This window comes from Corythoichthys intestinalis, chromosome 12, assembly GCF_030265065.1.
Source record: "Corythoichthys intestinalis isolate RoL2023-P3 chromosome 12, ASM3026506v1, whole genome shotgun sequence".
Classification (NCBI taxonomy): domain Eukaryota; kingdom Metazoa; phylum Chordata; class Actinopteri; order Syngnathiformes; family Syngnathidae; genus Corythoichthys; species Corythoichthys intestinalis.
Genome location: NC_080406.1, coordinates 30,588,547 through 30,611,564, shown reverse-complemented (window position 1 = coordinate 30,611,564; position 23,018 = coordinate 30,588,547). Strand labels below are relative to the sequence as shown.

General features: G+C 39.1%; 1 protein-coding gene across 2 annotated transcripts; it reads right to left on the bottom strand.

The window, feature by feature from the left end:
• Positions 1–271: 271 nt before the first annotated feature.
• On the bottom strand, positions 272–12,220 carry hao2 (hydroxyacid oxidase 2 (long chain)). 2 transcript variants are annotated; one of them, XM_057852924.1, is made up of 9 exons: positions 12,155–12,220; positions 9,454–9,530; positions 8,688–8,840; positions 6,710–6,861; positions 5,812–6,095; positions 4,197–4,415; positions 3,941–4,099; positions 488–557; positions 272–414 (listed from the first exon to the last, which is right to left on the bottom strand). In XM_057852924.1, exons 2-9 carry the CDS (start codon positions 9,468–9,470, stop codon positions 359–361), a joined length of 1,110 nt encoding a protein of 369 aa, XP_057708907.1. In that variant the 5' UTR covers positions 9,471–9,530; positions 12,155–12,220; the 3' UTR covers positions 272–358. The 2 variants fall into 2 exon arrangements, with proteins under 2 accessions (XP_057708907.1, XP_057708906.1); XM_057852923.1 differs by lacking the exon at positions 12,155–12,220 and having other exon boundaries at positions 9,454–9,611.
• Positions 12,221–23,018: the final 10,798 nt, after the last annotated feature.

Genomic DNA, 23,018 nt, shown 5'->3' with positions numbered 1-23,018 from the left:
TGTCTAAATGACAGCTTGCAATTTACCAGAGACTTACACCAATGAAATACATGCTCGAAATTAAGGGACGTGATATTTATTTGTCCTAACTGTTGAAGCACAGGGACTATGTTTAAATCTGACTAAAAAGGAAGAATGAAAACAGCAAGTATTTCAGCCCAGCCTAGTTTTCGTTGAAGTTTATTGTCATCGGCATGACAAAATGAAGAAGTCCTGACCTTTGCATTTATTAAAATACAAAGAGCATGTTTTGTGTGCAAAGTTTCAGTGTACAGTTTGTTGTTCTCCTTTTTGTGTTGATGACAGTGAAAAGTTTTGGCTTAGTAGGTAAAATGTCTCCTTGCTTTCTGCAGATCGGTCACAGTTTGGAGAACTGTATGAGGTTCCTGTTGATTTCCGCCACATTCCGGCAACCTACGACAACAAAAGGCAAGCGTTGCACAGTGGAGCGACTATGATAGTTGTTGTGAGGACTGGTCGCACTCACCCGATAAAGCCATTGACAGGCGGAATTCATCATTTAGAATTTGCAGCACTTCCCTCACGCCCTCTTCACCCTGAAAAGATAAGATAAAATATTATTTGGAACACTTCACAGTTTGATACAGTGCAGTAAGCGCAATTATGAACTTATTTATCATTCTTTGTACATTCTTTGTACTGTATATGTATAGACTAAATAGCTATTAGTAGTTCTAATAATAGAAGATCCAATAAATTAATTTCGTTATAATCTAGCCAATATTACTTTAAAAAAAAATATTTGCATGTTGGAAAAGTAAATAATTTGTTCTTCACTATTTTAAATTTTAAAAATTAATAGTCATCAACCATCCATCATTAATATTTGTATTTATTGGTTATCTCATTCATTACCACTTACGATCCCTGCCAGCCCCTCCCATTCCAGATGGATTGGACGTCTATTGCCGTCAATGGCTGCCAACGGTTTAATTTGACTGAATAGAACTACCTTGGTAACACACAAAATGTGAAGTAATTTCGTAACATGCCAAATAGGGTCACAATTAAAGTAATTAAACATTGTCCAACAAATAAAGCATGAAAAAATAATTTATATGTTGTATATTTGACAAAATAATCGCGTTTCCAAAGTTCGAGCCTGAAAGGGGACGAACCCGGAAGTGATACGTCACACCGAGAACAGCAATGGTAGCGCTCCATACGGCCGCCATACAAAGCCCTTCAAACAATGATTCAAACAGCAATAGATCGAGCGCAAGGGAGGAGATCCAAGTTTTTGAAGAGTTGGAGGAAGAAGAGGAGGTTGGAATTTTATGTTGAACCTAACATGTATTAGCCAGACGCTAATCAGGATGCAAACAGTGCGCCTAGACTACCTGACATGGAATGGAGACAAGACCCATCGAGATTACAAGATTGGTAAAATATAGGCTGTTATTATTTTCATGATTTGAAAATGCAGGCATTTGCACATAATTTTATGTTTTGGTCTATCTGATGACATTGTTAAAAAAAAATAATAATCAGACTTCATGTTCATTTTGGCAGATCCGGTAGCTCTCGTGCATATAAAATAATAATATAAAAACGTTGGGGGGAAAGAAGGAGATGAGTCGTTGATGGCTTTCTCCACTTTATTGTGGCAACAATAAGAAAACAAAATAATAGCGGACTGCCGCCACATTCGACTGCAAGGTAGAGCCTGTAGAAGTGGCGTCTAACGGCGTGAGGGAATGTAGTTTTTTCACACAAGCGAACAGATTGCAAAGCACCACTTCAGTGTGTTCCCGAGACTACATTTCCCATGATTCACTGCTTGACCCGCGCAGCTCGCTGATTCGCTGCGAGATTGACTCAATGGCTAAGCTAAACCAACACGCTAGTTGTCAGCTGTCACCTGTCAGCGGCTCTTGTAAAACACAAACTAGAAGGCTATCATGCGTTCACCGTGAAAGAAACGCCAAACCGTCCAAAAGCAATGCAATGCTTGAAGCATGAAGGTGGAAATACATAATACAAATACAAATAAATGTGCATAAACTCATCGGCTGTGTGTGTCTCTTACGGAAATGTGACTGTGAATTACCGCGACGCCGACCCGCTTATATGCACATCCACACCCCTTCCCCGATTGACATTGGATTAACCCTTTCGGACAAGATCGTAGATGACGCACAATTTAAACACGCTTAACCTAGCGAACGCAACAACAACTATGATCGGGGATTGCCACGAGTTAGCTTTTGGCTAACGTCGCTAGCTTCTACTGTTCATTCCACAACAGTTGGCAGCTCTGCTCTGACAAAGTCATCAGTCATCTTTCCAAAAATCACACTTAGTTTTTGGCAAATCCTTGATCATAAGTAGACCGGTTGAGGAAGCAGGCATCTTCAAAGTGTTTGCAGCAGAGAACACTACTCGATGATGGCGTGAAATTCATTCGCTTAGTGCGAACAAAAGGTGTCCATTTTCGTACCCTGCTATCCTTTAGCCACTCATACAACTTTTCTTTAGATTGAGAACAATACTTCGCCACACACCGCTGTGGCATCTTACCGAGAAGCAATGCAACAATACTGTGTGTATGGCGGACTTCCCTCGCAGTTCTCGGTGTGACGTCAATTCCGAAGATTTCCGAAGATTGTCGAAGATAAGCATTTTCGTTGTCAAGGGCGTTGCTATGGGTTAAACAAAGAATCTGGAAGGGTTGCGTTAAAAAAATAACGAAAATATGCTTATAATTGTTTAGCCATTGATATTATTCAAAAACATGGTTGGCCAACCTTACTTCACATTTGGCCTTTGAGGCCTCGCAGTTATTAATTTATGAAATAACATTACAGCCGTTAGAACACTTTCCTTGGTTCAGAGGTTGCGCTAGACTTTTTCGTTGTCTGTCATTTTGACTGACAGTGTCATAAAAATCCGGTCATAATCTATTTTTACCCGTCACATTTTTAAAATGATAGTAATGACATATTCAATAGTATTTAGTTTTCGTTCATTTTTAATTAATATTCTGTCCGAACAAGCTTAACAAGAGGCAAACAGACAGCGGAGTGCACCAATCAGCGACGGGCAGACGTGCCGTTAGCAACGAGGGCAGGACGAGGGACTTGCGCGCGGAAGTAAACATACGAGGAGAACGGAGTTTATTCAACATGGCTAGCGCGAGACAGACTGTTGTCAATGTCTCGTGTCGATGTATTTTAGCTCATTCATTCATTCATTAATTTTCCATGCCGCTTTTCCTCATTTAAAACTGAATTTACCGCGGATTGGAACATATTGTCGGCTCTCTCGCCATCCGTGTTGTTGTAGAGACGACTTTCGCCGCGCAAGAGTGACGTTGCTCGTGAAGAGCACGTCAGGCAAATAAACAAATCTGATTTGTCGATTGATTTTGTACCTACTCGAGAGGCTGTGTCCCAGACTTTTCTCTCAGTGTTTGAAAAATACAGGGAGAACAGTCTGGCCGTGCCAGGCAAACACTCAGTTGCCTTGACATTTTTCCGAGTAAGGCCAACGACATCATGCATCAAGAGAGACATTAGCTAATGAATATGCTCACTCGCCCCCCTGTGGTCTGGGGTGTGAATTGCAACCTGTCAAAATGACGGATGGACTTCAGTTTTAAAAAACTGGTCAACGACGGAAAATATTCGGTTAACGCGACCCCTGCCTTGGTTTGAGGTATTTGCAGAGCAACTTTGGTTAATTTGTTACCATCAATGGCAGCTAATGACTTGATGCATAGTAATAAAATACAGTTTTTAGTGTCACCTCTTACCACAAAATATATTTCAGAATTATTCATCACTGAGACTAACGATTGAGTTTCAGCTGGACCACCTGGTCATGTTCGTATACGTATGCGGAGAGAATTATGCAGAGTTGAAGGACACACACACATACACGCACAAGGACAAGCGTGTGTGTACGAGTGTGATTGTACCTTGTAAGCAAGGCCCCACACGGCCGGGCGTCCAATGAAAACGCACTTTGCCCCCAAGGCCAATGCTTTGAGCACGTCGCTGCCTGTCCGGATACCCCCGTCCAGGTAGACCTCGATGCGGCCTTGCACTGTGTCCACGATCTCGGACAAAGCGTCGATCTGTCGGGACAGCAACCACATCCATATCCATGCTTATTTACAAAAAAATTGCATTTAAAATGATTTGAACTTTTGTTTAAAAAAAAGTGCATCTCACAGAAGCCGGTCCGCCGTCCAGCTGCCTGCCTCCGTGGTTGGACACGATGATGCCTTGGACTCCGTGCTCCACCGCCAGCTCGGCGTCCTCCTTAGTTAAAATTCCCTTGATAATGATCGGCAGCCGTGTGATGGACTGCAGCCAGTACACGTCCTTCCAGCTAATAGACGGGTCCAAAGTGTTGGCTGGGATCCCGTACTCCTCCGGTCCCGCTGCCTCCTGTTGGGATGATTCAATTTTCATTCCTATTACAGTGAGGAAAATAAGTATTTGAACACCCTCTGATTTTGCAAGCTCTCCCAATTAGAAATGATGAGCGGGTTTGAAATTTTCATGGTAGGTGCTTGTCTGCTGTGAGAGACAATCTAAAAAGAATCACAGTGTATGATTTTTTAAAGCAATTTATTTGTGTTATACTTCTGCACATAAGTATTTGAACACCTGTCTATTAGCTACAATTGTAAGCCTCAAAGACCTGTTAGTCGCCTTTAAAAGTCCAACGAATAAGTGGAGTGAAGGTGCACTTTGTGAGTCTGACTTTTGGACCTGTTTCAGGCGGTTAGCTGCATATAAACACACATCCACCCCATACAATCAGGAAGACTCCAATTCTTAACATAGTCAAGACCAAAGAGCTTTCCAAAGACACCAGAGACAGAATTGTAGACCTCTACAAGGCTGGACAGGCTAACGGGGCAATTGCCAAGCAGCTTGGTGATATAAGATCCACCGTTGGAGCAATTATTAGAAAATGGAAGAAGCTAAACATGACTGTCAATTTCTCTCGGACTGGGGCTCCATGCAAGATCTACCTCATAGGGTCTCAATGATCCTAAGTATGGTGAGGAATCAGCCAAGAACTACACAGGAGGAGCTGGACAATGACCTGAAAGGAGCTTTCCATTACTGTTAGTAATACAATAAGACGTCATGGTTTAAAATCATCCATTGAACGCAAGCAGCACATGTCCAGGCCCGTTTTAAGTTTGCCAATGACTATTTGGATGATCAAGAGAAGTCATGGGAGAAAGTCATTTGGTCATATAAGATCGAAATGGAACTTTTTGGTGCAAACTTTACTCGTTGTGTGTGGAGGACAAAGAAGGATGAGTACCATTCCAAGAACACCATCCCTACTGTGAAGCATGGGGGTGCTGCATCATGCTTTGGGGGTGTCTTTCTGCACATGGGAATGGACAACTCAACTGTATTAAGGAGAAGATGACCAGGGCTTTGTATTGTGAGATTTTTGGGAATAACCTCCTTCCCTTAGTTAGAGCATTGAAAATGGGTCGTGACTGGGTCTTCCAAACTGACAATGGCCCGAAGCGGACAGCCAGAATAATCAAGGAGTGGCTATGTAAAAAGTATATCAAGGTTCTGGAGGGGCCTGGCCAGTCACCAGACCTAAACCCAATAGAAAATACTTGGAGGAAGCTCAAACTCCGTGTTTCTCGGTGACAGCCCAGAAACCTGATTAATCTAGAGAACAGTGAAATGAAATCAAGATCAGCTAGTTTTTAATGTTTGTCACTGTCAATCTTAGCCCTTTTTTAATTAAAAAAATTTTTTTTTTTTAAACCCGGAATAAAAAAACATGGCTGAAACCTTTTACCTGAAAAACACCGTCAAAGTTCTTGACCTTGAGATGCGGAGGCAGCTTGAACTGGTTCCGGATATCGTTGCGCCGCTTTCCTGTGTATGGCACATCCACGGTGAGCACAAGGGCCTTGAATCCCAGTGCCTCCACGCGGTGCACGATCTGCTCCGACAGTTTTCGGTCACGGTATACGTAGAGCTGGAACCAGCGGTAACCGTTGGGCGCCGCTGCTACAATCTCCTCCACTGAGCAGGTGGAGTATGTGCTGGTGATGTAGCATGTGTTTAGTGCCTCTGTTGCTATAAATTGGAGGAAAAACAATGCGAATAGTTAGTGGGAAGGCCATTATCTTAAATCTTAGGTCCCACTAAGAGAAATCTTCACGAAACAATGCCAAACTGAAGTGTTTCCGTGAAATTTGATTTGTTAATTTTTTTCTGTTGCATTGCTGGAGGTGGTGATTAAGTGTTTTCAGCATAGTTTATGAGGAATCTATCAAACTACACATGTCGTTACACATTCTTTTCAGCACTCATGTTACAGGACTCAAGGTTAAAACAAACACATTGTAAAAAATTTCAAGGGATGCTTATAGATAAGGTTAGTTTTAAATCTGTTTTTCAAGTGTGGGTAAGTATTTCAAATGAGGAACAGTGCTTCAAATTATTACTGTTTGAAGCCAGGTTTGCAGATTGAGATCTAATAAAAAAAAAAACAAAAAAAAACAAAAACAAATTGCGATGATATGCTATCACCTAGTGGTGAGAAGCCATACTACTACTTTTAATACTTCGATCAAATTCTTCTTAACATGTTCGCTGTTATTGAAGGCCATAGAAGAGGCTGGCAGTAAATAATATGATAATGTTTTAAAATAATAGGTCAAAGTAGTAAGAAAAAAAAGTTACCCCACCTCTTGCTGTGGCCATCTCGCCTTCATGCCAGGCAAGACAGTGGAAGGCGGTGGGTGCAATTCCCACCGGGAAGCTGAGCTCCGTGCCTTGCACAGTGGTCCGGGTGTCACTCACTGATACATCACGCAGGATTCGAGGTCTCAGGCGGATTCTGGACACAAACAGAAAAATAACTTCTCACAGCTTTAGGGAATAGAAAGGTACAGACTGTCTTTGATTATGGGTTTTTATTAGGGATGTCCCAATCAGATCACGTGATCGGAAATTGGGCCAATTGTGCCATTTTTCAGAGGATCGGAATCAGATGAAAAGGAATGGGTTTTTAATTAAGAAAATATATAGTGGTGCCTCGACATATGATCGCTTCGACACACGATATTTTCGACATAAAATTTCACTCGCCATTTGTTTCTACTTCCGACCACATGCTCGAAAATACGAAAACAGCGCCGCAGTTTCTTTTCTTTTGCCGGAAGACAGACTCACGACGGATTTTTTTGTGAGAGAAAACACGGGTTCCCAGGTTAGTGCAGGTGGTAAAAAAGGAAAAAAAGTGATGCTTACAACTGAAATGAAGATGGAAATGATAGAAAAATATAGCGTTGCATACGCATAACGCATCCATGACTGGGTTCGACAATACGGCGGAAGAATGTCTACGATCTTGACAGTCCTCCTCCAACCTCCGTTCGCCAGTCTTTATTAGTTAAGGTGATCATTATTATTTGGTAACATCGATAAAGAAATAGCTAGCTTTCCAACCATTTATTCCAGCAATTTGTGCAACACAACACGCCTACTGTCCGCCGCAGATGACACCAGCAACAAAACATTAAAAGAGAAAGTAAAATCACTACCACACTCTCTATCTCACTGTGACGTCAGCCACGTGGTGTGTTCAGGTACAGCATGCAAAAAACGTCCACCACATTAGAACCTGATTTGTCACATTATAACAGGAATTATTATTATTATTACGATTTTAATTGATAATTTATTGTTTTGGTATGTGTAGTTGCTATTTGTAATAGTACCAGTAGTATTCATTAAGGATTTAGTGTAGGTTTTCTCGGGCTGTGGAACGAATGAATGGAATTATAATGTATTCTTATGGGAAAATCCTGCTCGACATAACTTCCAAACAAGGTCCTGGAACGAATTAACTTCGTATGTAGAGGTACCACTGTATTTATGTTTTTCTGCTTCATGCTCGTACAGTCTCGAACTGTTCCTCGTGCTGCTTTTTTTGGCCAGCAGTGCAACTGGAGTTTGCTAGTTAAAGTTAACGATCATTGACAGGTTTGTAGCTCTGATCAGGCAAGTGAAGGCTTTGTAGCTCTACGATCAAAGGCACAAATGTGTCAATCATCGTTTAGTCAATCTTGGTTATGTAGAGGCTATTGTTGACAGAGTGAGCCTCAAAGCGTGAGTGAATTTGAGAGGACTCACTCATGTGAATTAGATGAATGTTATGGACCGTGGTTAAAAGTATGGCGTTAAAAGTGATGCAATAAAAAATGTGGCTGATGCACATTAAGAAAAAGGTTAGGCACACCAGTGCAACCAATGTAAAAAGAAAGTGTGGAGCCTTGGCAATATTTAATCCAATGTAAATTTTCTTCCAATATCATTCAGGCCTAATTTATATCTATATATTTTACTTTTTAAGGGCTGAAAAGTAAGAAAATAATCCAAAAATACAATGGCATTGCCAAAAGTTATAAAAATCTATATGTTTTATACTGCGCAACACTCCTGGAAAAAGCGGAAGAGGAAGTACTGTAAAAAGTACAATACTGTAACATATTTAGAAAACAACAACAACAACAAAAAAACCTTTTTTTTTCGGTATCGGATCAGGCTTTGTATCTGCAGATTCTCAAAATCAGGTGCCTCGCACTCAGGTGCAAAAATATGTGATCGGGACATCCCTAGTTTATATTTTTATTTATTTAGTGAGTCTTAAGCTTTTGGTACCGCTTGTAAGCCAGCAGGTTGTCATCTCTGGTGCAACATTCGTCTGCTCCGGCGGCGTAATAATCCCACGTGGCCTTCGACAAATGCTCCTTGGCATACTCTTCAAAGTCTGTCAGGCACACCATGGCCATCTCGGCACACTGACCCCCCTCTCTGTAGAACAAAACGTCAGAAACACATCCAACCCTGTGCTTCATTACATGGTTACTTTGTAATTTTTCTGTCAATGTTTTATTTTCTCACTTGTTTGTCCAAGGAAACCTTTAGATATTTGGGTTATTAAGGTGCAATATTCGAAAGTAATATTAATGCTACTACAATTTGCAAATGAGTAAAAAGTCTGAACGTGTGTTTGGGCAAAACCTGTGACAGTTCTTGGATTTTGCTATCTAATATATCACTTGTGGGAACTATACAAGTCACCTGCTGCTTTATTTTTGTTAAATTTCAGGTTGTGCGGTTGCTCCAGTGACGGTGAGCAACAATCAAACATTGACAGAACCTGACACCGTTACCCGCTGACAAACCCTGGCCCTTTTTTGTGTGGTCGAAAATCTGCCATTATCCACGTCAAGTACGACACACTCTTCTAAAAGACCAGTTAGTAGTATACAAGTTGTATCAGTCTTCATACATGACTTGTGTATAAAACAAATGTGCCTTTATACTGTTGGGTCATTTGAGCCCAAGACCTGTAAACTGTTAGACCGACATGTAAACCAGTCATAACTATGGTTTGACATTGATTCTAAAAAGTTAAACTCACCGGTTACAAATGCTCATTCTCACGCTCTCGCTCTCACTCTCTCAGCACAACTTGAACCCGTCTGGCAGAGTCATAACCTGTCAACAAGACAAAGAACATTTTCAAACACCTGTGCATAATTTATTAACATGCACAAGTTTAAAGTGAACTAGATGAGATGAGTGTCACGGATGGTCTTGAAACAGAAACATTACTGAACATTTCCACTTGTGAACACTTGAGGGGAGTGCAACACATAAAAACAATTCAAGTCATACTCTGTACAGTAGTTATGAATAAAACAGAATTTCAATTGAAATTGTGAGTACTGTTAAATATGTTGTTCCAACCCTTCCAAAGTATTTACTTTTTTAAGTTCTGTAATTTTCGCACTATAAGGCGCACCTGAATATAAGCCGCCACTCAACAAATTTGACACGAAAACAGCATTTGTTCATGGATAAGCCGCACTGCACTATAAGCCGTAGCTGTCGTCACTGTATTATGGGGTATTTACACCAAAAGATAACTTGTAGCACTTTATTTGACACCAGCATCATAGGATGTCATAAGACCAAATTAACCACCATGAGGCTGCAAGGCTTCATTGCTTTGAGAACCTTCATTTGGCCATCACGGCTCCCTTGGAGGAGACGGTCAACCTCTGCTGCCACCTGAGGGTCCACACTGTTGTTATCCAACATGCCTCTTAGCATGCCTTGCAGCGCTACAGATGTAAATAACAATCAAAATTCATGTTCTGTGATAATTATTTCTTCAGTTACTGTTCCAGTTGTTTTAATAATTGCTAGTTATGGTATTTGGTAACACTTTATTTTACAGTGGCGCCATAAGACTGTCATTAGATAATTATAATTATGACATGACACTGTTATGAGCATTACCGAATACTTATAACCGAGGGCGTAGGCTTGCATAGGGATGGTAGGGACACAACACTACCAACTTTTCAAGATGCTCAAATTGTCCCCACCAACTTTTAAGCAACTTATTTGCATTATATGATTAATTCAGTTACATACGTAATTTAGATCGTCTTCCCATATGTTGTAAGGAAAGAATTGACCCTATCATTATCAAGTTAATTACTTTCATTTAGTCCAGACTTACATTGACCCTTTCACTTGGGGTTTTAAGAAAATGATCAACATTGACCCTTTCACTTGCTGAATGTGCCAGTCCATTTTTTTCTCCTCAAACACGTTTGATTGGCTGCTGACTTTACACCCCCCCCCACACGCACACGTATCACAGCCCCGACATAAATACAACATGCCGCATCCTCTGCCACTTTTGAAGACGAGGAATATTAGAAATTTTTTTTCTGCCAGCAGCGGCCACTGTAAGTATTGTAAAATGAAGTCAATGTTGTAGAGGTGGGGAACACACCACTAATTTTACTACTGAAAGTCTGACTGGCATTAGACATGTGACAAATGTGACAGAGTTCACCTAACATTAATCTGTGTAAATTTCCCAAAATCGAGTAGGAAGCTGCTTTGAGAGAAAAATCCTCCATTATGTGTTTTCTACTGTTAACGGTAATTAAACTGTAAGAAATGTAGTAAACTAAGGTTTACACCCTTCTCCCCAATTTACATTTTTATTTTAACACTCAAAACAAGATGGAGAAAATTATTCTACTAGATTTAAGAAAAATGATCAGATTAAGACATTATACATTTGCAGTGTTAATGTATAAATCAATACTGATTTATTTTTGCATTGATCATTTAGCCTATCAGTTAATTAGACTCATATTAGTAAGAAATGTAGCCCTGACCCCTGTTCACCCAATCTGTTTGGTCTTATTCATGTTCTGTTCCCACCAAAAAGTCTACTTACAGGTTATGCTGTTATTTTGTCCCTACCAATATTGACACCAAATTTACGCCCTTGCTTATAACAGATATCATTTAGTGTTATCCAGCAAATTATCTCACTTTTGAATGGATGCAAAAGATCTGAGCTGGACATAAATGGAGTTAGTGACATGATTTGCTGGGTGACACTTCATAAGTCATAAGCATTCAGCAATACCCATGATAATGTCATGTCATAATTATGACGGTCTTATGATGCCGCTGTCAAAAAAGTGTTACCTATTAACACAAATAAATCAACAAATAAGCCACCCTGGACTATAAGCAGCAGGATTCGAATTGAAGGAAAAAAGTAACGGCTTATTGTCCGAAAATTACGGTAATTTCATATACAGAATAGGATTCCTTGCAATTAGCATTAGATATTAAGTGCAAATCAATGTGAGGTTGGTTTAATAAGGCTTTGAGTTGTTAAATTTACACTTTGGATTTTTGTATGCACCCTGGTCAAAACAAAAAGTTTTGCTATTGACCAAACAAAGATGTTTGCCAAAAATTAAATGTGCCAAAATAAAGTTAACTTTTATATATAGTAAAGTAATTATAAGTACTGAATGTATTTCATATGGCTCTGTGTGAGAGTTGCTCATGAAAGGTGCCAATCATGTGCTGAATGGTCACCCGGTGACAGCACATTGTCCAGGTAAATTTCTAGAATACCTGCCTACCTCTTTCACAATGTCACAAACAAGCTGTCCCTATTACGCTTATTAATGTGGTTTCCTTTATATAACACTGCAAATTTCCAATCACAATACAAAGTTGTCAATGTAAAGCCACCTGGTTGTCAACAATGAGGTGAAATTCCCAAGTCTTACCTTAACGTGTTGTCCCGTTAGAGGCCTTCAGCACTTCCGCTCTCATGTGACGAGGTCGTGTCAGAGGGCAGGCCCCCTTGTGGCCCCCCGCGTTCATAGTGGGAAGCTCCACCTCTCCAACACCCCTGTAGCAGTGCTCGGGTCCCATCATTTTTTAGGCAAGAGCACATGCATTACTGTTGGAGTACAAACTACAGGATAACAAATACAATGTTTAAAATCTCTATTAAAAAATACAAATTTTGTGTTCATTTCTTTATAGGGCAAGGGACTATTTTTGTTTTTCAAAGCCTAACGTAACTCTCTAAGCAGGGGTGTCCAAACTTTTTTTCCTCCGAGTGCTGCTTTCAAAAAATTAAAATATGCACAGGCAGGCCAACTTGAAATCCTTACACTTTTATTTGTTAAACAGAAGATCCGAATTGGGAAAAAAAAGTATTTCTGTTTAAAATGATTATTGGCTGCCATTGACGACGATAGACATCCAATCTATTTTGACTGGGCTGGCAGTGATCGTTCGCTCGACTGTCTACAGATTTCGACATTGATTGCAAATAATAGAGTCACAGTGTTTCTGGTGTTAAAGATGAGAAGTGCAACATTATATAGGCCGAATTTAAGCTTCTTGTGCGGGTCATATTCAATGATATTTTCATAATTTGCTGCGGGCCAATGTAAACTGGGCAGCGGGCTGTAGTATAGACACCACAGCCATAAAGACCTGGCATCACATTTTGTGTCACATCGGCCACAGACAGTATTAACTTGGTGTTCGTAAGAAAAAGAAGACAAAATATCAAAACTCAACACAACTAAAGTATCATGAAAAATCCAAAACTATTATAAGTTAACCTTGGCGAGTGGGGACCTGTCCGCTATTTTAACTCATTCGCTACCATTGACAGCGATAGACACTCAATCTATTTGAAGTCTGGTCATACCGAGTTCAACTACGAACCAGTTCATTAGGCAGTAATAGGCACTGACACAAAGTGAACACTGATGTGGATGTTTGAGTGAGCTCACTTCACTTTGAAGAGCCACACTATTCTCAGTCAATACTCAATTGAGTTCATCTGAGGATGCGATTGTCACTGCTACTAGTCCACCACCACCTGAATGTTTATGATTGTCGTCTCCATGGTGCGCCGATAGAACACTAATAATGTTGGAATCTTTGATTAAAGTACCATGCTTGTTTCTCTTCATCATCTCGCTCGTCGCCTTTTTTTCTTCTCCAAGTCAGACACGATGATTCAGGGCCCCTTGTAATCACCCGACTGGCTTTTTGGTCGATGTCATGCAATAACCTGCTGTCAGAACAATCACCATGCAGCCCCTGGGTTAACCTGTGCCACCACTCTTGGCAGTAAATGATCATGTTTTAATGTCATTAACAAGAATAGACGTGCAGTTTTGAGTGGAGGTACGTCGTATGATTTAAAAAAAAAAAAAAAAATCCTATCAGTGGGGAAAGGTGGAAAAGCGCTATATAAGTGAAAGAAGAAAAAGAAAAAGAAAGAAAGAAGACAATTTAAAATGGGATTGTTATTAGTTTAGTTTCAAGTGAGGTGATAGAGGCACCACTCTTTGCATTTGAAATTTAGGTTAACCCCCATTCTTAACCCTTTGTAGCGCAAGTTACTGTTTTTGGTCATTAGAAAAAAAATCGTAACCCCTTAAAACATGACGTCCCCATATGTGGACATCACATTTTAGGTCGTGTAAGCCGCATTTTTATACCAAATGTTAGTACAGTAATCCCTCGCTACTTCTCGCTTCAACTTCATGCCCTCAGTCCATCCTGTTTTTTTTTTTTTCTTTTTTCGATTAAAAGATAAATAAACTCAGTATTTTATAGAGATGTCCTGCTTCTATCATGTACAGCCTCTCACATGTCCCTCCTGCTGCTTTTCTTGCTCACCAAGCAGCTGCTTGTTAAAGTTAATGATGAGTGGCAGCTCTTAAGCTTTGATCTTGCCAGAGAAGCTTGGGAGCGCTTACCTTGAAAGGCACCGAATGTATGAGCTCATTGAGCTTGTTAAACACGATAGTGTGCCGTGGCGACTCATTGTGTGTGTGTAACTGAGCAGCGTGAGCGGTTTTGAGTGGACTCACTCACTGAAGAATATGATAAAGACAAGCATTTTGCTATGTTATTCTTGTTTAAAAATAATTAGGTGAGACAGTAATATGTTAATTTTATTTTTACAAATAATTTTTGTTATTTAAATTATACTTTGGGGTAAAAAGGGAAAATATGTCTTATATGTATCTTTACAATGCTAAATCTGAATAAATACATTGAAAACACCCACAAAAAAACAAAACAAAAAATATTAATATTTTTTTAAAATATTTTTTTTTAGATGTAAATAGACTCAGCCTCTACTTCGTGGATTTTGATGATTGCTGGGGGTAAAAATATGAATAAAAAAAGAAATCCACTCTGTTTATGGCCTCCAATAACACTCTACAACAACAACTTACAGTTGATATATATATGGTGGAAAACACTCAGGTGACTTGAAGTTCCGCTCTGAGACCCCCAATTTGGCCAACTTTCAAAATTATCTGATATGCATGTGTGATACATCATTGGAAAGCTTAAAATCTCAATTTTCTGGGGGAAGAAAATTTTTGAACACGAGGGCATTTAAAAAAAAAAATGTAAATAGCGCAACCCTATCTGGAGGTGAGAGCACGTGAGAGCAGAATTAAAGACGCCATGTCTTTAGCGAGATATTATTGCGCACTTACGTTATTTCGATCCAAAAACTCCACTTAGCATGTATCACTGAGTGTCAAGACACAGCTGTGAATGGCCGCCGCTGGATTTTTTGGGGTTTTTATGGGTGAAACATGGTAATATAACATGGGTTGCGATGCAGAAATTGCAGACATCGAAGAGTGATTCAGATTTTCTTTTTCACAAATTTGCACTTTTTTTTCAATTTTTCTTTGTTTGGATCGATTATTTATCATCTAACATATCCGTGAAAATGCGACAGTAACAAAAAAAAAACAAACCAAAAATACAATGAAGCGATAGTTATGAGGTAGATATCTGTGACTTTTTTTACAGACGCCATTTTTTTCATTGTAAAACAATTTGTTTAAAAGTTGAAAATATGTGAGTGAATAATTTTTTACAGTCGTTTTTTTTTCCCAAACGAAATATGAGACATCAATTAATGATACTAAGCTAAAAACGACAGACATTTTGAATATTAATATAACTAATTACCTTCGTTTTATGGCTGGGTTGAAACAAAAGCGGTTGCGCGGTGTCTGTAAATGGGGGTTTCCAGGGTAAAACGGACAAATTAAAAAACGTTTGCGGGCTTAATGTGCCATAAATCTGCTATGGCGGCATATAGACATATTGTTCTGTCAAACACAACAGTTGTTTTGGCTTAGAATACAGCAGTTTCTTTTAAGGAGAAGTGCAAGAGCAGAAACTGCTTTTTCAGTCGTGTCTGTGTTTTCCGCCATATATACCGTTTGAAAAAAGACTTTTTTAACACCAAATTAATTTTTATACAGAAAATAATTACAGTACATTTGAAACAAATAAATATAACATAAAGCATGTTATTTTGCCTCATTCAAATCTTAATATCTGAACATTTAAATATGTAAACTAAAGTGCAATCACATTCGTAAATGAATAGCTTCTGGTTTTTGAAATGTAAATAAACCTATTGTGATAAAACAACAAAATTGCAATAACTGCATTAACCATCAAAGTGAGGTCTTGAAACAAATCTGAATAAGGAAAAACATTGCAATAAAATAATGCAAACTGGTTAAACTTAAGAGTAGCTGAGATCTGTCATGACAGAACATTACTCCTCAAATTCAGCATTCGCTTAATTGATATCTGGCGCCATCTAGCGTCTTGATGGGGTATAATATCTAGACCCCAAATATAAGACGGCTCCCACTTTTTCAGTCTTATATCAATGCAAAAAACACCATCTTATATTCGAGCAATACGGTACTAGTATATATTTTTTAAACATCATATTATTGACCTCATTACCTGCAATTGATAACAATAGATGTACAATTCATTCAATTCATATTGAAAAGATGAACATTCACTCATCTTTCAATACCATTGACGGCGCTAGACGTCCAATCCATTTTGACTTGGAGATAGCCGCCAGCCTCTCCCAGTCAATGAGTTAAATGAGTGTCTTTATGAGTGTGCATAAAATTAAGTAGGCGTGTATTTTAATATTGTGGTGACTGTGGGTAGATATTTTCATTTGTTTTAAGCCTCAAATATACATATAAATGTTAAGTGTAATAGCGCTTCTTATGAAGGGGTAGGAGTAAATAAGTTTTCCTGCTACCTGCTTCTTTTCAAATTTGCCTGAGCTTTATGATATTGTTTTTTGTTGTGTTACTAAACTTTTTCCTGTTTGATTGTTCTTTTGTGGCCATTATTGCCCCTTTTTTCAACATATTCACAATATTATTAATTGTCATTTTAATTGTAGTTAAATTTTTTTTTTTTTTTTATGTAATTGTACCTTGTAACTACATTAACAGATGCACTTTATGGAGCGGGAACGAACGGTTTGGAATTAGTCATTGAGTGTAAAGGGATGTGTACTGTACATTGGGTGTTACAGTATGTGATGTAAGCAGACTGCCATTCATTTCAGAGCAGTAAGACTCAATTATGAACGTCCATAATAGTGGCTATAAAAGAGGGTAATAAACATCCAGCAAGAAGCCACACGCATGACTCTTAACAACAATCACACAATAATGTGATGTCTTGCTGCTGTATGTCTGTGTATGGGTAAATGATGTATTTTCACCTTGGTGACATGAGGGGGATACGTATCTGCCTGACTTTGCAGTCTCCATTTTGTGTGACTCACTGGTTAGAAATCCACTGCGGTGGATCGAACACATGCAGACATGACAAATAGTGGGTTTCCACACTTATGAAGTCATCGTAAAACAGCTGCCATTCTCTCACAAGGTCAAATAAGGGGGGAATGATTCGTTTGCCCAGCTTGCTGCGTGTTTCCTTATCTGACTTTTGAACTGTGATTTTATTAGTATTTTTAAGTCCTCAGTTATGACGTCTATCGCCGTCAATGGCAGTGAAAGTTTCTTATTAAATTGGGATGTTTATCGTAACTATTCGTGTGAGTCCCATTTCAAAACGTGGTTTGTATTGATGGTTTTTGGGTGGCTTAACCGTGACTGACGGCATAACCATTAAACACGCGCACATCTATCGAAGAAGGTGTGGCTATGGGTTAATGATAGAGAGCGAGTGCAGTGCTACTCATTTCACTTCTTTGAATCCTAATTCTCTCTCAGCTGAAAGTAAGAAGAATCCTTCCAATTTTTTATTTTTAGGGCTCCTTTTTTAACCCTACAAAATGTGTCATAATCACAGGCATGGGGCAGTTTTGTGAGTTTTCTTCCATCACAGGAAGTATATTAAGTTTCTGTGAACACATGTTTAAGTTCATCATTTTTATTCTTTTCAAGCTATCTTTTTGCTCACATTCACAAACTTGACTATGACAACTGCCATCCATCCTATAATGAGGCACCCTGGGATCAGAGTGTTTAAGGCAACACAACCTTTGTTTCTGCTGGCGTGTGATTCATAAGGGCTTTCATGTCACAAATGAAGCATGACCAACTTAGGTTCGCTCCCACATTCTCTTTCTGACTTTAACATAGAGGAAGGAAGTTGAAGCTCACACGGCTAGCTAGTGGTGACATGATGATACATTTAGTTTATTACTAAAATAGAATTATAATTTGAGGTTGGCGATTGTGGCCGTACATAAAACAGTAATGACTAAAACTTTCTTCTGACTTAAAGGGGAAATGTGAACTAAGGTTGGCCAACCATGTTTTTGAATAATATCAATGGCTAAACAATTATAAGCATATTTTCTTTTTTTTTTTTTTTTTTAACGCAACCCTTCCAGATTCTTTGTTTAACCCATAGCAACGCCCTTGACAACGAAAATGCTTTTCTTCGGCAATCTTCGGATATCTTCGGAAATTACGTCACACCGGGAAGTGCGAGGGAAGTCCGCCATAGAACAGTATTGTTTGTTGCATTGCTTCTCGGTAAGATGCCACGGCGGTATGTGGCGATGTTTTGTTCTCACTCAAACGAAAAATTGTATGAGTGGCCAAAGGATAGCAGGGCACGTAAATGGACATCTTTTGTTCGCACGAAGCGAATGAATTTCACGCCATCATCGAGTAGTGTTCTCTGCTGCAAACACTTCGAAGATGCCTGCTTCCTTAACCGGTCTGCTTATGATAAAGTATTTGCCAAAAAGTAAGTGTGATTTTTGGATAGATGACTAATGACTTTGTCAAAGCAGAGCTGCCAAGTGTTGTGGAATGTAGAGTAGAAGCTAGCGACGTTAGCCGAAAGCCAACTCGTGGCAATAGTCGTGGCATAGTTGTTGTTGTGTTCGCTAGTGTTACGTCCCAAGGACGGCTCGCGAAGGGCGTAACATAAAACGAGCCACACAATTTCACAAGTGGCACAAATTTATTTACACAACAATCAAACTCGCAATGAATATGTACAAAATGTGGATGAAGTGCGGCTTCAGGGTAAACCCAGGCCAAAACAACAAACAAAAGGAATCTACACATGAACCCCACCCGCTAACTAAACCCTGATCATGAAAAAGAACAAAGAAAAGACAGCCACTAACCTAGCTTCTTACGCTAAACAAAACAGGAGAAAACGGGTTGAACAGAAATGGCGACTTACACCTATTGCTTCAGTGCTCTTATTTACTGAGGTGAACAAAAACGATCCAATAACGAATAAACACAAAAGACCTCACCGAAAAAGCGGGATTGTATCAGACTAGCGGTCAAATGCAAACGAGCGTGAATGGCGAGCAAAAAGCTGGCGAGGAGGACCGCGGCAGAATGCTGTGAAATGCGACCTCCCAGAGCATTGACAGCGGCAGGTTTACACCGCCGGTGAGTTTGTGCACATTTATTTGTATTTGTATTATGTATTTCCACCTTCATGCTTCAAGCACTGCATTGCATTTGTAGCAGCGTTTCTTTCACGGTGATCGCTTGATAGCCTTCTAGTTTGTTTTTCGCGAGAGCCGCTGCCAGGTGACAGCGAGCGTGTTGGCATTGCGTCAATCTCGCAGCGAATCAGCGAGCGGCTCAAGTCACGCAGTGAATCATGGGAAATGTAGTCTCGGGACAACACTGAAGTGGTGCTTTGTAATCTGTTCGCTTGTGTGAAAAAACTACATTTCCTCACGCCATTAGATGCCACTTACTGCCGAGAGCCCCAGCTACTGTTAGCTCCATGTGTTAATAAAGAAACAAAGTTGTAAGCACGTCGTGTGTTCGATACCTTTGTCAACAAAACGCTCATAACAAGACACTATGCATGATCCATTTAAGAGATGCTGGGACTGGAAGTAGTAGCTGGTAGTCCGAGGCGATGCGGAGATGGGCGAGAAGCGAAACTTTGCGGTCTAATGTGGCGGCAGTCCGCTATTATTTTGTTTTCTTATTGTTGCCACAATAAAGTGGAGAAAGCCATCAACGACTCATCTCCTTCTCCCCCACCCCCAACGTTTTTATATTATTATTTTATATGCATGAGTGCTGCCGGATCTGCCAAAATGAACATGCAGTCTGATTATTATTTTTTTAAACAATGTCATCAGATAGACAAAAACATAAAATTATGTGCAAACGCCTGCATCTTCAAATCATGAAAATAATAACAGCCTATATTTTACCAATCTTGTAATCTCGATGGGTCTTGTCTCCATTCCATGTCAGGTAGTCTAGGCACATTGTTTGCATCCTGATTAGCGTCTGGCTAATACATGTTAGGTCCTTCATAAAATTCCAACCTCCTCTTCTTCCTCCAACTCTTCAAAAACTTGGATCTCCTCCATTGCGCTCGATCTATCGCTTATATTGCTGTTTGAATCATTGTTTGAAGGGCTTTGTATGGCGGCTGTATGGCGCGCTGCCATCGCTGTTCTCGGTGTGACGTATCACTTCAGGGTTCGTCCCCTTTCAGGCTCGAACTTCGGAAACGCGATTATTTTGTCAAATATACAACATATAAATTATTTTTTCATGCTGTATTTGTTGGACAATGTTTAATTACTTTAATTGTGACCCTATTTGGCATGTTATGAAATTACTTCACATTACAGCTTTAAGTAATTTGCAGTTAAATTTCTTCGTCATTCCGTCCTTTATAATATGTGCATTTGATTTTTAATGAGATTTTTTGCAACAAAAAAACGTACTCTACATAAGAAACACAAATTTTTTTGCAGCGTGTAAATTTACTAGTATTTTTGTGTGCTTTGTAATATGGATATGCATTGCTTAAAAAAAATAAATAAAATAAAATAATATAAAATTATATTATATCATATTTTATGTACTTATTTTATTCTTATTATTTATTTTTGCTTGAATTTACCGTATTGGGCCGAATATAGAACGGTGTTTTTTGCATTGAAATAAGATTGAAAAAAAATTTTATATTCGCGGTCTAGACATTATACCCATTCACGACGCTAGATGACGCCAGATATGATGCCAGATATTGAGGCGATGTTCTGTTATGAGAGATCTCAGCTACTCTCCCCATTCACTACGCTAGATGGCGCCAGATATCATTGAAGCAATGTTCTGTCATGACAGATCTCAGCTACTAGTTAAACCAGTTTGCATTATTTTATTGCAATGTTTTTCCTTATTCAGATTTGTTTCAAGACTACAGTTACAGTTAGACTTCACTTTGATGGTTAATGCAATTATTGCAATTTTGTTGTTTTATCAAAATAGATTGGTTTATTTACATTTCAAAAACCAGAAGCCATTCATTTACGAATGTGATTGCACTTTAGTTTACATATTTAAATGTTCAGATATTAAGATTTGAATGAGGCAAAATAAGATGCTTTTTCTGGCAAATATATTGTTATAATCATTTGTTTCAGATGTACTGTAATTATTTTCTGTATAAAAATTAATTTGGTGTTCAAAAAGTCTTTTTTCAAACTTGAGTCTTGAAAAAGAGGGTGTTGTCTTATAATCAGGGCCGTCTTATATTCGAGCCAATACGGTAATTAATAAATCATAAATATAAATATTTTTTAAAATAAATAATCAGAGGTAAAAGCATTGTAACTATTGCAACACTGATGCAACTACAGCGTTCAGCAATGTGTGTTAGCATTATGCTAACAGACTTTTTCATTTATGCAGTTTGGTTAGATCAATGGTAGCCACACTACTGCCCGCAGGCCACTGTGGCCCACAGCAAATTGTGAAAATATCATTTAATATGGCCCCCATAAGAAACTTGAATTATGCCTACATTCTGTTGCCCTTCTCAGCTTTAACACAAGATAGAGCTAGTCACTTAAACAGTTCCTCTCCATTATTTTAGGGGTCAAAACCTGAGAACATGTTGAAATCACTGTAGGAAACTGGATAGAATTTTAGTATAAGCGGGTTATGATGTACCCGACTTGAGTGATTTTGACTTTATGACCGGCGTCTTGCCCACTGGTTTATCTCTAGTCTTTTTCTTTTTTTTTGCTGCAAAAACAGTACCTTATTGTACCTCAAAGTATCTTTTTTTTTTTTTACTTGTTGATTATATTGTTGACTTTTGTTTTGTGGTACATGCTTCTATTTATGTATTAGAACTTTTGCACGTGAGTAAGAGCGCATGTACACATGAAGAAGGACATATTTGCGCACACTAAGAATTGTGCACGCGAAGAAGTCGCGCAGTCGAGTGGGAGAGAAAGGGGGGAAAGATTATAGCTTAGCTCGCTGTCTAGCTAGGACTTAGCTCCAACATCTTGGCGAGGACACTACCATGACATTTAATACAGGTTTTTGGATAGTTATTTTGAGATTTAAAGTGTATTTAGGGGTGCTTAAAGGGTTAACTTCGATTTATGTGGAAATTCGGGTTACATCACCAGGGTAGGAGCGGAACTCGTTCGTAACCCGGGGACTACCTATATTTTGTTTTTCCATGTTTTGCGAACTACAGGTTGCTCTGGAGTATAAATCAAAATAGTCAAAAAATGCATCAAACAGACAAAAAACAGTTAAGCCACAGTTTAATTTTTGGATGAAAATGTACCATATGTTCTCTCCACATATGTTGGCAAGTAGCGTAAACACTTCAGAGGTAAACCACTTTACACAATTTTGTGTACTGTCATTTTATGTTTAGTTCGATAGTAAACTTTATAGTAAACTTTATCTAAGAACGTTAATAAGCAGATTCAGGAATATTCTGGGAATTCTTCACTACCTGAAGCTTGTTGTTAGGTTCGCTGCCAAAATCGAGTATATTATTTTTTGCTTTCAACCGATGATCTAGCGATGTTTCAAGAAGCAGGTCATGTAGGCTACGTCTACACTAGGACAGATAATTTTCTCCAGACTATTTTGACTATTTTTATACCTGTCCACACTTGCGGTTAAGGTGTGTTTAAGGCCTCCCGCTTCTGCAAGGTACGCATGCATTTGCACAAACTACGCATTCGTAGAAAGGAGCAGCCTCATATGTTACGTCATATCACGCGATGTTTACCACTAAACCGGAAACTCATTCCTTGCCGGCGGCAAATTTCGAAATTACTACACCTTCTAGACTGTCAATATTTTGTGATTACAGTTTTTTTCGTGAACGCAATTGAACGCATCAAGGGAGAGCACACTCGGCTTTTTCGAGCAGTCGCCGAGTTGTGATTGAAGTCAATCTTTAGAAAACAACGAAAGCCTGACATCGTTACTTGGGATGTTACAATCGATGCTCAGT

Excerpts from the sequence above, each read along its gene's own strand:
- hao2 (XM_057852924.1), bottom strand. Across the intron at positions 4,416-5,811 it reads ACTTTGACGGTGTTTTTCAG|GAGGCAGCGGGACCGGAGGA; the intron begins GTAAAAGGTTTC and ends TCATCCCAACAG. Across the intron at positions 415-487 it reads CCTGTCAATGGCTTTATCGG|GTTGCCGGAATGTGGCGGAA; the intron begins GTGAGTGCGACC and ends TTGTTGTCGTAG.